Below are 15,917 nucleotides of genomic sequence, written 5' to 3'. Positions count from 1 at the left end.
TTTTGCTGCTGTCTCGTGTGTGTTGTCTATTGTGATGGCACTTGATCATTGTGACATTATAGTAAAATTAATCTACTGTGCCTCAATCCAAATTGTATCTTCTAATATTAATTATAATCGATTTATTTCATGTTAAAACAATTGTATTATGTTATGAGTTGATTCAATTAACAACTTGCCTCAGACAGATGGATCTGGTTGAATCATAGAAATAGAAATGAATTTATCAATTAGGTTGATTAATTATTACACTCTTAGTTGCATTGTTTTCATTAAATTATCATAAAACATATTTTAACTAACAAGAAGTAAACATCTGATTCCCCCCCTAAAATATTACACGTATGCTTAAATATCAAGATGTAAAATAAAATAAAGGTCAGAAGGACTTGAAGATAAAGAGAAATTCAGTATAAGCCTGCAAACATCTGACTTATTTTTCAACATATTTCACAAATCGAGCACTAGGAGGCAGTGTTGATCCTATGTGAAAGCCGCTGTGTGCTTTACAGATTCCTGCAGAAAATGTGAAACAGCAGCCTGCATTCAAACGGAAGTCGTGTTTGCGCGATGAGTCCTCTCTAGGTGTCGTAGTTCTAGGAGCTCCGAGTTGGACGGTACGGCAGTCAGACGTTGGCAGGCGGCGGCCGCTCGCTCACGTCCGTTCAGGACGTCGTCCGTCATTTGAAGGGCACGAACGAAGCGAAGGGGCGCTGCTACCGCCGGGGCGTTTTAACTGAACGGGGGAGAGGAACGCGCGCGCTTCTTGGAGATGTAGCCCACCCTCGACCAACCTCTCCTCCCAGCATCGCTGCCAAACCACCTGCACTCCTCTGCTAGAAAGGAAGCGCTGAGATCCGCATGGTTCCATGATCTAGGAGGCATCAGGAAAAGGAAAGTTACGTGTTTTTTTCTTTCTGTCACTTAGTTAATCTTTAACTTCTTTTTTTATCGAGGCTCCACACCTGCACAGATACTGAGCTCCCTGTTGAGAAGAACCATAAACAGGTAAAGGTGTTGATTAAACAGATCACGCATGCGTCATGGCCAATTATCAAACCACCATAAGCGGTGTTTACATTTCAAAAGAAGGCTGTATGATTATGTGTTGTCATGAAATCTGCTTGTGTCGGTGTGGGTGCTGCTCTCAGCTGTTTGCTCCTTGCTTTAAAGAAATTAAAACACGGCTCCATTTTCCTACCTGCAACCAGCCCTCCAGCCCTGCTGCTGGATCACAAACACGCACATCCACGCGCACACCAGGACGCGCAGACGCTGACAGGCAGCAGGGGGTCTGAGATAAGATCTCATGCTAAACACAGCCCGTTTCTTACAATGACCTTCATGTTCTCTTCTGCTCTGAAAACCTGTCCTACTGAAAACTAGGGCAGAGATTCTGCTGTTCTGTTTCATTTTACAACCAAGATCCTTCACATCACAGTATGTGTCAGTAATAGTATGTGACAGTAGGAGAATAGAATAAGCATGTTTTTGTCTTCAAATAGAGGAAACTGGATATTCGTTTCATGCCAGGGACTTATTTCTAATTAGTTTGGGATCTTTAAGGCCAAAGAGGCTGCTTGGAGCTGCTGAAAATATCAAAATGTCTCAAAAAGAGACTGTTGCTAATTAATTATAATTCAGTATACAGTGGATTCAATGTTTAGTCTCAGGGAAAAAAAAAACATTTGCATTTGTACAAATTTTTCGCTCATGCAAATCCGTGTTGAACAGCCAGTATGTTGTTTTCGCCATCTTTCAAGTCACGCTTCTATTTAGCCGTTTTTTGTCACTCTCAAAAGCACAGCCATGTTACGGCGTGTTGTCAGCATCTTACTTGAGTGTTGGAATTGCAGCACAATCTTTCTGACAAGCTACAGTCAGGGTTGTAGCCTAATCAGAAAGCTGGGGCCCCGTGGATACAGGAGAGGGATGCATAGTTGCATTAGGACCCCGGAGGAGCCATTTACAGCTGTGGTAGTCATTTCTGTCCCGGTCATCATTAGTATCCTTCTCACAGGGGCATATGGTTCTGGAGGCACTCATCTTCAGCGCACCTCTTGGCCATGATTCTAACAATAAACAAGGAAGAGAGCAGAGTGCAGCTGGAATCAGCCCAACGCAGTCATGCCAAGCTAACAAAATAAAATGAATAAAGGATGCAGATAATCTGACTTAAATGATTTGTTTGAGTCACCCCCTGATAACTATCCATGTTGTCAATTAATCCTGCCAGAAGAGCCAAGACGGCTGGCAGCAGTGTTCTGTTTGGGTTGGTCCACATCCTTCCTGCTCCTTCAGCTATGAAGGAGCATACAACACATGTTTGTAGTTGCGATCCGTGAAAAGGAAACGGCTCCCACAAAACCAGTGTGTGTCCAGATCCCACTCTGCAGGAGGTCACTATGCTTTCACTTCATCACTCTCCTCATTTGCCTGTTATTATTATGTTTTGCTGTGCTGCAGACCTCATAAACACACATTATCGCTCATTATGTTGGGATGTTGGGACTGAAGCATGTTTGCGTCATTGATGGGAACTGTGAGGGGATTGGCTGAAAGGAGACAATACAAGAGGAACGTGAAGTGTGACATCACAGAGCATGGATAGGATGAAAGAGAATGCAGATTTTAGGTTTGGAACTTTTTATCCAAGGAATATTTATAGCAGGAAAAATCTTACTTGGGTCAGTGCATGATTCCGTACGGGGATAATGAGGCTGGGGGAAGACAGGCTCTGAGAAATGGAGCGATAAGAGCCACAAAAAGGGATTAAAGCTTGGATGAATAGAGAAATGTGAGGGAATGGATTTAGAAACATTTTGCAGAGACACGGTGTTGTGACTGAAGGGGCTGGCTATCCATAACGCTCTCCCTGGCTCGTTTTGCTCACACCCACTCCCACGTTGGCTCCTTCCCCTCTTCCCACTCACATCTCCCCTCCACAAGTTGTAGCACACAGAGCTCTAGAAATCATTATGCCAAAATGCCAGGTTATTGGTGGACTGAAGGACCTGCATGTTTCAATGCACAGAGGCAGCACTTGTCTCTGTATGAGAGGCATGGCCTCCATCTTCTCAAGGTCATGTGAATAATCACAAGAGCTTTGTTGATTCTCTATCCCTGAGCGGAAGCCCGCACTCCCCACTGACCTGCACGATGTGCACTGAGCAGAACATGTGATTCCAGCCATGCTGGGAAAGGGTTTGGCTTAATTCTGACCATCCTTTACTTAGTAAAGGATTTTCACTTCTTTGTTATCTGTTTTTTCTTTTCTCATAAGTTTTTACAAACACTAGCTGATGGAGCCTGGTTGGAGTTGCACCTCAAATCCATTGAAACACAAAGAAACTGTGTCCATGACAACATGATTTAATGTTAGAGATTAATTGATAGTGAGCTGTCAATGAAAAATAACGAGTTTTATTTTCAGTTGTGGACACATTTAAGTGTAAGACTTGGTATTGCAATTTTATTTTATCTTCATCTCCAGATGTTGCAAAGGAAATTTTCAACTAGTTTAATTGTTGCAGTTGGTAGAAACCAATGCCAAACCTTATCCGTATACAGTGATAAATGCATCTGACCTCTCTGCAGCTCTCTGCATATCTTGCTGCTAGTTTGCATTATCTGGACCATTCAGCAGCTCCATATGCTTGGCTTTTACAGGTGCTGTGAGCTGACATGAACCGATAGAGCTTTTCTTTTCTTACTGGTGAACCAACAGTCAGCTTAGGTAAATCTAGAGAGGATTGTGGGTTTCAAATTCCCATCCAAATGGGGGTTAGAACAGTGAGAGATTTTCTCTCTGTCCTGTTTTTTCAGCTGTCCTTTAACATGTTTGTTGTTTTTCTTTAGCTGGTTTGCTTCATGCAGATGTACTGAGCTTTCTTTGACAGTTTTTCCCATCACCTGAACGGAAACGTTCTTATTTAACTGGATTGTATCTTGTTCATTATTCGTTCCCAATGAAAAAATGTTTTGTTTTTGGTGATGGTTGGGATGTAAATAAAATGAAGGTAAATGAAGGCATGACAGTAGAATTATCATTGTCCTGTTGCAGAAATCATGGAAACGGACCAAAATAATCCCAGCCAAAGCCAGACTCCAGAAGACGAAACAAAAAGCGGCACAGAGGCTTTATCTGTGCCATCAAACAATCCAAATGCCGACTCTAAAAGCGGCCAGCCTACAGTTCCCCACAGGCCTCGGAGACCCCAGAGGAGCCCAAGAGTTGAGAGTTCTGTAGACATCTCAGAACCCAAACCTGAACCTGTGCCACCAGCAGACGAGGAGAGTTTGCCTGATGGCATAGCGGCAAGCCGCCCCAAACCCTCCCGCCCTGCGCCCGTTAAACCGATAGGAGAGAGCCCGGCGCCGAGCACGAAGTCTGGTCCTAAGGGTCCGGGTCACCACCCTGTCAGGGCTGCCTCCGTACCCCAACCACCTGCCAGCAGGTCTGTGCCTGCTCACCTGAATCCTCATGCACAGAGAGCTCTGTCTGTGGCAGGAACCGCTGACACGCAGCGCCAGACTATGGAAGACTTCCGGTAGGTCTCCCCAGCTCTGTGTGTGTCCTGACATTTATGTCTCAGCAGGCTTCCATCGCCCCCTCATTCTCAGACAGTTCAGAAACCTTATCTGCAGCACTCACAGCCTAAATTTCTTCAACTTTCTCTGAGTGGAGTCACAACTGACTCTGTGGAGGATGTAGGAATTTTAAATGAATAATAGTCATTCAACACTATAATAGATATTTTAAAAGGTTATTTTGTGGAAATAATGAATTAAGACATAGATAGGGATGTGAGACTATATCTGCAAAAACATAAATGTTTTTATTCTTTTCCTCCTCCATCAGCATTCACATCATCACCTGGAATGTGGGCTCCGCGGAGCCTCCTGACGACATAACCGCTCTGCTGGGGTTGAACGTGGGTGATGGAAACACAGACATGTATATCATCGGGTAAGAGCTTTTCTCACAGGGTCTGTAAATTCCCAGATTTTCACATCTTTCTTCTTTTACCTGATCAAACTGCCTGGTTTCTGCTGCTCTCAGACACGTGCCTGCTGCTGACCCTGCTACTCTTTTCCATTCTTCTTTCTTCAAAGTCTGCAGGAAGTGAACTCTATGATTAACAAAAGATTGAAAGACGCCCTCTTCACAGACCAGTGGAGTGAGCTGTGCATGGAGAGACTCAGCCCATTTGGATATGTGCTGGTTAGTGATGTTTTTTTTCAAACAAATGCCTAGGCATACGTCCATGTTAAAGACCCAAATGGCTGAATTTACCGTGTTATTTATGGTGTGGCCTCAGCCTCGTGTTGTTTGGGCTCATTTTGTTTCCAGGGCAACACATGAGCGACGCTTTAAAGCAGGCTTGTAAAGTCCGTGTATCTGCTGTTCTTATGCCGTTTGTCGAATTATGCAAATTCGAGCTCTAACTGACTCTTGATCTCATCTTGCTGTGTTTCAGCAACTTCACATGTTCATACAGCACTTATTATCTAACACCGTGTTTTAAACTCACAAGTAGAGCCACAATTGTGTTAAACAAAACGTATTTCTGCTATGCTGAATTTTCTGAAGCTGTGACAGATGTAGAACTGGCCAGGTATGTATTAAAGCTTGGCTCAGTTGGTGCAGGGAGCCATGAATCAGCTGTCGAGCCGAAAGTGCCAGACAACGAACTCGCAGGCTGTTGTTTTATTTTTGGGTTGCGTCGCTGACAGTCTTGATGGGCCTCTGACAGTGAGAGTGATGTTACCCTCCGGGCATCTTGTGGGCCGCTTGAGCTTTGTTGACGTGCATTCCTTGTGCGTCTCCAGTGGATGTTAGTGCAGTGAGCAGGTCTGAGGTACGTGCACGAGTTTGTCAAGTTCTTGAGCCAGGAAGGATTCGTGGTAGGGCTGCACGGTATGAGGAAAACTTGCGATATGCGATATTAGTCATCAATATTGCGATGACGATATAACTTGCGATAAATGAACAAATAGCAAAAGCAACAAAAACATTTCCATTTAACTGCAAAAGTTTAATTTAAATCTTCTTCCACTTTCGGCTTCTCCCATCAGGGGTCGCCACAGCGAACGAGTCGCATGTTAAATTTGGCAATGTTTTACGCCGGATGCCCTTCCTGACGCAACCTTCTCAAACCGGGCTTGAAACCGGCAGTGGTAGAGAAGGGAACAGGGAGGAGCCTGGAGTCGAACCCGGGTTTCACGGACGGAAGGCGCCGCAAACCAGCACGAGCTAAACTGGCTCCACAAAAGTTTAATTTAAATAAGACTCAAAATTCCTTAAATTATTCTCCAAATGACCGTCGTCTAATTAGGAGGGCAACATATAACATAAAAGCTCCATCGGATGGGTCAACAACATGAAGGACTCCATCCGATTGGTCAAATGGCTAAAGGGATTTATTCAGTTCATGAAATAGTTCAAGATGCCATAAGATTGATTCAGCACATTTAAGGTTTACCATCTATTGCGATTTTCGCTGACTTTTGTGATACTGATATTGCACAGCTTGAAATCGCGATTACGCTAAAGTTGCGATTAATTGTGCAGGCCTAATTCGTGGTAACATATGTAGGACAGTGTGTAGTCATTGCTATGATGCTGATACTTTGTTCAACCGGACATCCTACCCAGACCCAATTTTTGATTGCAGCTATTCAGTTGAGTTAATCGCTGCAGATCTGTATTTGTATTATGATTTAATTTGCAGTATATGCAATACAGAACCCTCTAAAGTGTGTTTGTTGATGTTTGATGCTTCTGTACTCATCTCCATCTGACAGGTTGGAATTAACAGTTGTTTTGCCTCCTCAAACGTTCCTGTTTACATCACACTTGTTACGTAGATTTCATTTCCTCACTTGTGTCTGTTGCAGCATAATGTCAAACACACACCTGTGCGCAACGTCTTTTTTGTCTTGATCAAATAGTTCCTCTTTGGATTTGTGTACCTTTCCTGCTCTCCGCTAAAATGCAGGTTGGCTTTCTGTGCTCGCTGACGTTGATAGGAAATGCCACTGGACCACAGGAAAAAAACTGCTTCCTCTTTGCGGCACAAACACACACAGATGTGTACACTCGCATCCACACGCACACCAGAAAATAATAAAGTTGGTTGCCTTTACGGTTCAGTAGAATCTGTTACGCAACAAAGTTGTTCAAATATCATCTTGGTATACAAGCAAGAGGGGGTTTTGTCACGTGGGCATGTATGCCTCTGTAGCGCCTGCAGGGAACTGCTGTCCGGGTGTGATTGTGCCTCTCCAGACTGCGGTTAGGAGGCTGGGGGAATGTAAATGACTGGACATTCACATCTGAGAATGGGGTTGACATACCATGCAAACACTTGCTTCACTTAACTAATAGATGCCAAACTATTGCCCTTCTTTTTTTAGAACTCCACATTATAAACGTTTTTTTTATGTCAGAAGAGCACAAATGTCAAAATCTGCATAGAGTTAAATAGAAGCATAATGTCCACTGAAAGAGCTGAACAGTGAAAGTTTACACTGCAGGCGTTGTTTCTGAAATGGTTTGCAAGTACAATGACGGAAAACTGTAAAATTATTTTCTGTGCAATTTTTTTTAATTTTTAATGATAGAAAACAAGATTAAAGTTCGATGAAATGTTAGATATAGAACTTTAGTTACGTTCATCTTGTACTTCCTGTCTGACTTTCCCTCAGGTAACATCCCAGAGGATGCAAGGTTTGCTGCTGCTGGTTTTTGCCAAATATTTCCATCTGCCATTCCTCCGCGGAGTCCAGACTGAAACCACCCGCACAGGCTTGGGGGGCTACTGGGTGAGACTCCCCCATACTGTTTTTGATCAGCCCTTTTACATGGAAGTTTGAAGCTTCACAGGGACTCCAAAAATTAATTCATTTAATTCTCATGCATGCTGCTTATTTGCATTAAGACATCTTTTAATGTGTTAGTGAAGTAGCAGTAATAGTAGGCCATTATTTCTTCTCAAATGGATACATTTCTCTTGGGCTCACATTTTACTTCCACTTTAAAAAATAAATAAATAAATAATGCTTTACATTATTCCTTATTTTCCGTAATACATAATGAAGGTTACATTATTCCTTAAAGGGCCTAAAGTGTAAAATGCTTATCAAATGTTTGCCTCCACGAATTTCTATGCATAAAAAAAATCAAAAATAAATGTAGTTCACTGGTTAATGAACAAAAACAGGCTTAAGTTATAAAAAAATAACTTTATTTCTGCTGCAGCAATAACAAAAAAACTATGACATACCAGTCCCTTCTTCAATAAATATTTATTGAAAATGTAAAATGAGGGCTGCAAGGTGGCACGATTTTCTTTACATATCCATTCCTTTTAGTTGTAAATTTAGGCTTTAAACTATATTAAAATTGTTCTTTCATTAAAACTATTTTACTTCTAGTGCAGTTAACTTTTGACTTCTTCACTTCACTTTGGGAAAGTGGTATCAGGATCTGACGTTGTTGAGTGTGTTGCAGGGGAATAAAGGTGGCGTGGGCGCCCGCATGTCAGTGTTTGGCCACACCATCTGCTTCGTCAACTGCCACCTGCCGGCTCACATGGAAAACTCCGACCAGCGCATGGAAGACTTCGAGAGCATCTTACAACAGCAGCAGTTTGAGGGGCAGGCTGCCAGCGGGGTTCTCGACCACGAGTAAGTTATCACACAGTTCCACCTCATCATTCTGTACTAATTTATTAAAATAATGTAAAGTACGGTAATATGTGCTGTTATAAAATCTGCTGAAAGTGCAACATGGTATTAGGTTTAAACCAAACTACCATGGTTTAGGTTTAAAAAATATTGAGATTTATTTTGTAGACATGAGTATATAGTAAAAAAGACATTTTATTTTTTAGTGTTGTGTTCTGGTTTGGAGATCTTAATTTTCGGATTAACGACTTGGATATACAAGCTGTTAAGTCAGCCATTGACAACAACAAGTTCTCTGCACTTCTGGAAAAGGATCAAGTGAGTTTCCAGAGAAGCACTTCTGTTTTGACCATTGAAATATTGTCAACTGGCATATAAATTGAGCCAAATTCAATTTTTTAACAGCTCAATATGGCCAAGGACAGCGAAACTGTGTTGGAGGGTTTTCACGAAGGTCCACTTAAATTTCCCCCCACCTATAAATTCGATGTTGGAACAAATACTTATGACACAAGGTTAGTGAAGCAAAGGCAGCTTTAAACCCTGCTGGACTCATTAATAAATATTATATGCTCCCACGAGCTCTTTGCGAACCCTGTGTTATTCTTTTAGTCTCTTGTTCTCACCTGTTTTGTTTCTTGAAACATTACAGCGGGAAGAAGCGTAAACCAGCTTGGACCGACAGGATCCTGTGGCGCCTGAGAGCCACCGCACCGGCTGCTCAGAGCTCTGAGAAGCGTGGGTCCTTTTCAGGGCTGACCAGCGGGACCAAAGTGACACAGCACTCCTACCAAAGTCACATGGAATACACGATCAGTGACCACAAACCCGTATCCTCCATCTTCACCCTGCAGGTGGGAGCCTTGAATGAAAAGAATGAATGAAAACTAGATATACAGGCATTTTTCAAAATTATTTTAGCAAAACAAAAGTTGGTTAAGAACTTATTAATTAAGAAACCTATTGACTAGTTCATGGAGATACTCATATTGAGTGAAATATGTCTTAATGCCATTGATTCCGTTTGTTTGTCATTGGTTGTAGTTTCCATACAAACTGGATATTCCTCTGGTCACCATCATAGTGGAAGATGAGTGGAATAGTGTGGCTGATGCCAAAGTAATATTCAAGATGGCACCCAAATATTCTCGGAGTTCTTGGGATTGGATCGGACTGTATAAGGTAACCTGTCATAATACAGCACTGCCTCGACGTAGAACATCTAAAGACAAATGTTGTTGTAACTTTCTGTTAACCTGTAGGTGGGTTTTAAGCACCCCAAGGATTATGTGGGGTATGTGTGGGCCAAGCAGGAGGAGGCAGATTTTCTTCGACAAGAACATGAGGTGAACTAGATGCATGATTCTGCTTAAGCACTGGTTTTGGTCACTTTTGATAAACATCTGAGTAACTCTTTTCCAGGTAACCTTTATAGAGGAAGAATTGCCCAAAGGCTCAGGGGACTATATTTTGGGTTACTATAGCAACAACATGAACACGATTGTGGGTGTAACGGAACCATTTCAGGTAATGATAGCCCACCACTTTTTTTTAAGTTGAGGCAATCAAAGACTATTATAGCAGAGGGTCTGGTCTTTATTTTTCTTTTTTTAATTGAATCTCCTGGTGTTTTACAGCTGTATTTTATACATTTCCTTTTGCTATTTCCTTTTTTTTTCCCTGTTCATTCACAGATTCAGCTTCCATCTTCAGAACATGAGAGCAGCTCCTCAGACAGCTCTGACTTCAGTTCCGAAGATGACAGCACTGTTGTCATGAAGATGAGGTCCCGCAGCTCGAGTCCTCGTAAGGTCAAACGCCGTACCCACCGAAGTGGCAGCCGCTCCGCCAGCCACTCCCGTAGTCGCTCTGGAAGCCCTGCCCCTGCCAAGCTGACGGAGCTTGAAATTACAGATGGTGCTGCGGCAGAAAGTGAGTCTAGAAAAAAACCAGAAGAGGGCAGCACTAGTCAGCAGATAGTTTCTGCAGAAACCAACAAAAGCAAAGTGGATTCAGGAGTGTGAAAATCGCCAAACTTGCCGTTTGTTGCCGTTGCATTGCATTTAGTTGTGTTCCTTTTTTTTTAAACCAGTTCACCACTTTTATGTTAACTTTTGATTTTAGGGAGGGTTTCTTGCTTTTGGATTTTGCTGTTAGCCGTTCATGATTTTTTTTTTCCCTTTTGGTTACTGTTTGCCTGTCTATTGTTTTCTGTATCTTTGTATAGTCTCAGGTGTTGATAGTACAGGGATATATTGAATCAATTACTCAGAGATCATGCCCTTATTAATTCAATTCTGCTAAAGGAGACGGCCATGCAGTCTGATTCTAGCCTTGCAAACATTCCCTGCTTTTGGAAATTCAATACAGGTGAAACAGTGTGTTTAAAAAAAAAAGTTTCTAATCATCTCCAAATCCTGTTGCTGCATAATACACATAAAACAGAGCTAAACCAAAGGAGGCGCAGACACAAAATTCTGGGAGCACAGCACTGTAGTCTACTAAGAACGTTGAAGCCTTTTAATAGACTGCCATACCAGTTCAGTGGGGCATCGTGGCTGTGAGATGCCATGTCGGCTGACCCGGCACAGCTGTCAAAGCTAAACTTGTTGATTTGTGGTCAGCCACACTGATTTGGACAATAAAAAGGACAACAACTGGAGCAATAACTATCCCGGTGTGATTTGCTTTAGTTAGTGGGCCTCATGTTAATAAAATGGCATCTCACTCACTCACTTTTTAAATAGCGTCGATTATCTCCCTTTTTTCCAACAAACATTTGATATTATACAGAGCTGAACAGGAAACTGCCTTGATTTGTTTGTAAGTGATGTGATGCTCTGTTGTAATGCACCATCCTTACCATTATGAGAGATAATGAATAATTTAAATGTCTGAATGACTATTAGTTCAGTTATCTTCAGTTGATCATTTTTTTCTCTGAAGTTATGATCCCCCATCATTGATCTCTGTAACTAGCTGAAAGTAACAACCGTCACAACAGTGGTGTTACATAGTTAACGTGTAACCATCTTGCACACTTTGTACTTTTGGACGGTTAGTGTAGGACATTGTTGTAGCTGTGACCTCTGTGTGTACATCTGTTGTTCCCTGTTAGTGTATGTTGTGCTGGAGGTCTGCACGTGTGTGTGTGTTTGGGACGGTGTGTTTGGAGGGTGTGAGGGGTAGTTAAACTGTTAAATATGACTGCTGTATGGCTGCCTTTGCATGGTTTGCCAATGGGCACTCTGTACATTCCGGTACTATGGGTATTGTGCCGTAAAAGTGCTATTCTTTTTTTTTAAATCATCTTTGTTGTTTTTGTGGCTGTGAAACTTACTAAACAGAAAACTCGCAGAATTTTAACTGAAGTAGAAATGTTTGTTGAATAAATCCAGGATAGTTCCAGTTGCATTAAATGGAAAAATGTCCAAATGTTTTTATGGTGCATTTGTGGGTTTTCCTTATCTTGAAAAGAAAAACTGCTGGACATTTGTCAAAAAGTTTGTAAAAATGTTCTTTAGGGTATTTAGATACATATGTTCAGGAATACGGTCACAAACAGTGATTCTCTACTGTGACATGTATTTTGTTTTGTAAATTTGTGGCTAAAAACATAAGATATAAAGTATATTAAAAAATATATCTATGTTTGCATATACATGTATATATACAGATATACATGTATATATACACATATATTTTATTTAAATTATCTATTTATTTTCCTATTCAAAATCTAAATGATTTTAAAATTCTGCTGGGCAGTGACAAAGCTTTATTTCAGTGAAAATCTGAAAATATCATGAAATCTTGATATTTTCCTCTATATATATGTAATGACAGATGTGAGTTACCTTGTTTTTATTTCTGTAAATTCAGATATCAGGTGTTGATTGTTGAGTTTATCAATATTTGTATTACTGAAATTGAAATTACAAGTAGTAATGATTAAAAAAAACTGAAACCCTGAAAATCTATAAAATATTGACTTTAGGTTTATTTAGATGGTTTGTCTCTGTAAATCATCAAACCAGAGCTAAGACGATTGTTTATGTACTGTTTTTGTGAACTTAAAGAAATAGTGCAGCTTTGTCTTAATAAAATAATACTTAAATCATATATGTGTTGTTTTTTTTATTACCACTATTAATTTTTTAAATAATGTTTTGAATATGTTTGAGTTAAATTTAACTTGAAGCTTTTTAAGGGAATTGTCAGTGCATTTACTAGTGTTCATAGTTGTGGAAATAACACAAGATGAAAAGCAATAAGTAAGCATGAATGTGCATTTTACAGAGTAAATGAGGTGGGTGTCCTTAAAATAGAAGTCATGCCTGAGTTTGCACTCTGGCCCTGTGAACCTTCCCCTAATTTTAAGCATATAAAATATCTCATGTACAAAGGCTACTATTGCAAGGACTTTACTCATAATCCCAAATTGTGCAATAAAAGCTGCTATGTGATTACCAGCATTTACTCATTGTTTATGCAGAAATAAGTACAGTTTAACAGCATTTTAAAAGAACTGAATAGTGGACATGGTTTCAACTAATCCTGCAAAAAGCAACACTGGGGGAATCTTGCATCATCCTTTGAGCCTTTGAAATAAAAACGTCCATTCTGCGAATTGATGCTGATGTGGGGGTGGTGGTGGCTGATGCAATGGTGGTTAGGGATGTAGTTGTAAGGGATGTAGATCCAATTAAAAATAAAAAAGTAGGCTAAAGTCAGGAAAGATTGCATTAAAATAAAATAAAACGTTATGCTCTATGGATGCATTTAAACTCCTCAATGAGTATTACAGGATATTACCCATTTCTTCATGGAACATTTTCCATCTCACATTATAGGACCCTTAAAACAATTGCCTTTTTTTAAATAGGAGAGGTGAGAATATTCATGCATTATGCAAACATTTGCTTTATTTGCTAAAATTTGTGTTCATAACTAACTTTAGTAAAGAAATCCTTACAAAAAAAACTATTTTATTGTAAACGTGTAAAATAACAGCTTTGGTTGATCCAGTCAACAAGGAATAAAGTGTCAGAGACCTGAGAGCTTTTTCAGAAGATCAGGAAATTAGGTTGAAGTACGTAACGGTGTTTGTTGGTGGACATAAGAAAAATGTAAAATTTTTTAGTGGTAAACTTGTACAATGATAAAACATTATAAAGGACAACATGCTCTTCAGTAAGTGCACTGATGTTGCTCAACTTTCAGCACAACCTATCAGGGGTCGCCACAGCGAATAACCTATTGTGCTTATTATTGTTTTTGAAATAGCTCCAAAAATAATTTAAATGCTCATTTGAAAACAAACAGATGCATTTCTGTTTACACAATGATACAATTTTAACTCACATATAAAGTTGATGACTTTGATGTCAAAAAATCTTTACTTTAAACCTCTTCTTTTACCAGGAAGATTTGCGAACATCTTTTATAATTGGGTTTGATTTGACCCCAGCAATTTAAACATTTAAATAATGACTTAAAAACAACATTAAGTTTTAAGTATTTGTTTTAGTCATTGCTGGTTGGTTAATTTACAACCTAAACAATTTGGAATTCCTGCTACAGAGCCAAATGCCTGTTTAGTAAAAACTAACAAAAAGGAAATTTTTTGTTGTTAGTTGGTTTCAGATTTTTCACAAGCACACATTTTTCTTATTTGTAACATTTGTACTGAAAAAAATTTCTGTAGGAGTTTTTTTAATGTTTAAGAACATTGTAACTCCAGGAACAAACACAGTTAGAAACTTTTAGATCTGTATTCCCCCAAACAGAACATCTGGTAAAATTACAAAATGCCTTTTTTTACACTTAAATTGTGCAAAAATATTGATCAATTCTGTCCAGCTGTCCCTATTCTGTAGAATGGAAGATCCTAAGATTGGATCATACATCCTGTATTACTAATAATTTAATATTACGTATGAGACTTACCTTTAGACTAATGACTGTATAAAGAATCACTTGGTCTCTAGCCTTTTATGCTCTTCACCTTGCAGGATAGTCTGTCTGTGGCTTTACTATTTTATAGTTTTCTTTACAGGCAAACCAAGCCTATAGGATTTAGATGACTTAACTTGTAATTAACTTGTAATTTCATTTTGTTTTTTCCACAGATGAACTTTCACACTTGTGTAAGTGAAAGAATTACCAGATTTTTCCATCTTGGAAAATATATTGGTGCTCAACAAAAAGCAGGATAACTGGCATAATGGATTTCCTCCTCATCATTATTAGAGGAAAATGGCATATAATCAAGCTAATCCGAAATATAGTATGGTCTCAAACACAATCTAATTCTGTGGTTAAAAAAAAAAGTGTTAATGTGGAAGGATGCTTTCATGCTATTTTGAGAACTTTCTATATTTTCAGGAACCACAGTTTTTACAACAACAGTTTTCACATTACCCCTGTTTTTGTGGTGCTCAGGCAACAAGGGTTGTTGATCCAAAACAACGATTTCAAACAATGAACATATTTAAACGTGCTATTTCCTGAATGTTTTCAATGCGGGAAAAAATATCCTTGGGTCAAATCAGCCCTAAGGAAAACTTGAGCAAAACAAAAATGAACATATAAAGAAAACACAATGATCAAGTCTATTTTAGTCCCAAATAATTAAAGAAAAAGTGTGAAGCAGAAAAAAATAATTCAAAAATTATTACAGTATTTGTTTACACAAAAACTGATAATAGGAATAACAGTGCTATAGAACACAGTGTTCCTGCACTGCAGGGTCTCCACCACTGTCTCGACCCCTGACACCCGATAGAAAGAGATAATGCAAAATACTATGACTTGGACTGATTTAGCTTCACTATTTATCTCAGGTTTCAATTTTTAAGGTTAAATGCAATTTAAAAAAAGTAAGACCCTTCAGTGCTCATCTGTGTGCTTCTTGGTTCAAGTCTGAAAAAACATCTTCGGGTTCCACCTTTTATTAAAGTCAATATGCTTCGAAGAGCAGAATCCTGCCATACTAAGGATAATCTGATTAACTGCGGATCTTCATAGATTTTAACTATTTTTTTAAAAGTTCGATTATGACAGTAAAAGCCCAAAGTGGTGTTATAACATTGTGAATTAACCGGTTTGAGGATCAACGTAACGTTATGTAATAATGTGATCCGCTAAAACTAGATAATTCGTTGCAGCAGAATGTCCCTCCCCCCGTCCATAGGTCTAATGGTACAGTCCCACCTCTGCTGGTT

At 39.7% G+C, this 15,917-nt stretch overlaps 1 protein-coding gene across 1 annotated transcript; it reads left to right on the top strand.

Annotated features, from left to right (window-relative positions):
• Positions 1-473: 473 nt before the first annotated feature.
• inpp5jb (inositol polyphosphate-5-phosphatase Jb) lies at positions 474-12,813 on the top strand. The gene is made up of 13 exons (XM_004072587.5): positions 474-1,008; positions 4,064-4,550; positions 4,862-4,969; positions 5,116-5,224; positions 7,711-7,827; positions 8,516-8,691; positions 8,898-9,009; positions 9,097-9,206; positions 9,344-9,545; positions 9,736-9,873; positions 9,954-10,037; positions 10,114-10,218; positions 10,386-12,813. Exons 2-13 carry the CDS (start codon positions 4,069-4,071, stop codon positions 10,713-10,715), a joined length of 2,073 nt encoding a protein of 690 aa, XP_004072635.1. The 5' UTR covers positions 474-1,008; positions 4,064-4,068; the 3' UTR covers positions 10,716-12,813.
• Positions 12,814-15,917: the final 3,104 nt, after the last annotated feature.

Source organism: Oryzias latipes, chromosome 9, assembly GCF_053564925.1.
Source record: "Oryzias latipes strain Hd-rR chromosome 9, Olatipes_Hd-rR_3.1".
Taxonomy (NCBI): Eukaryota; Metazoa; Chordata; class Actinopteri; order Beloniformes; family Adrianichthyidae; genus Oryzias; species Oryzias latipes.
Note: the sequence above shows the minus strand (reverse complement) of the source record. Positions and strands in the feature narration are given on the sequence as shown.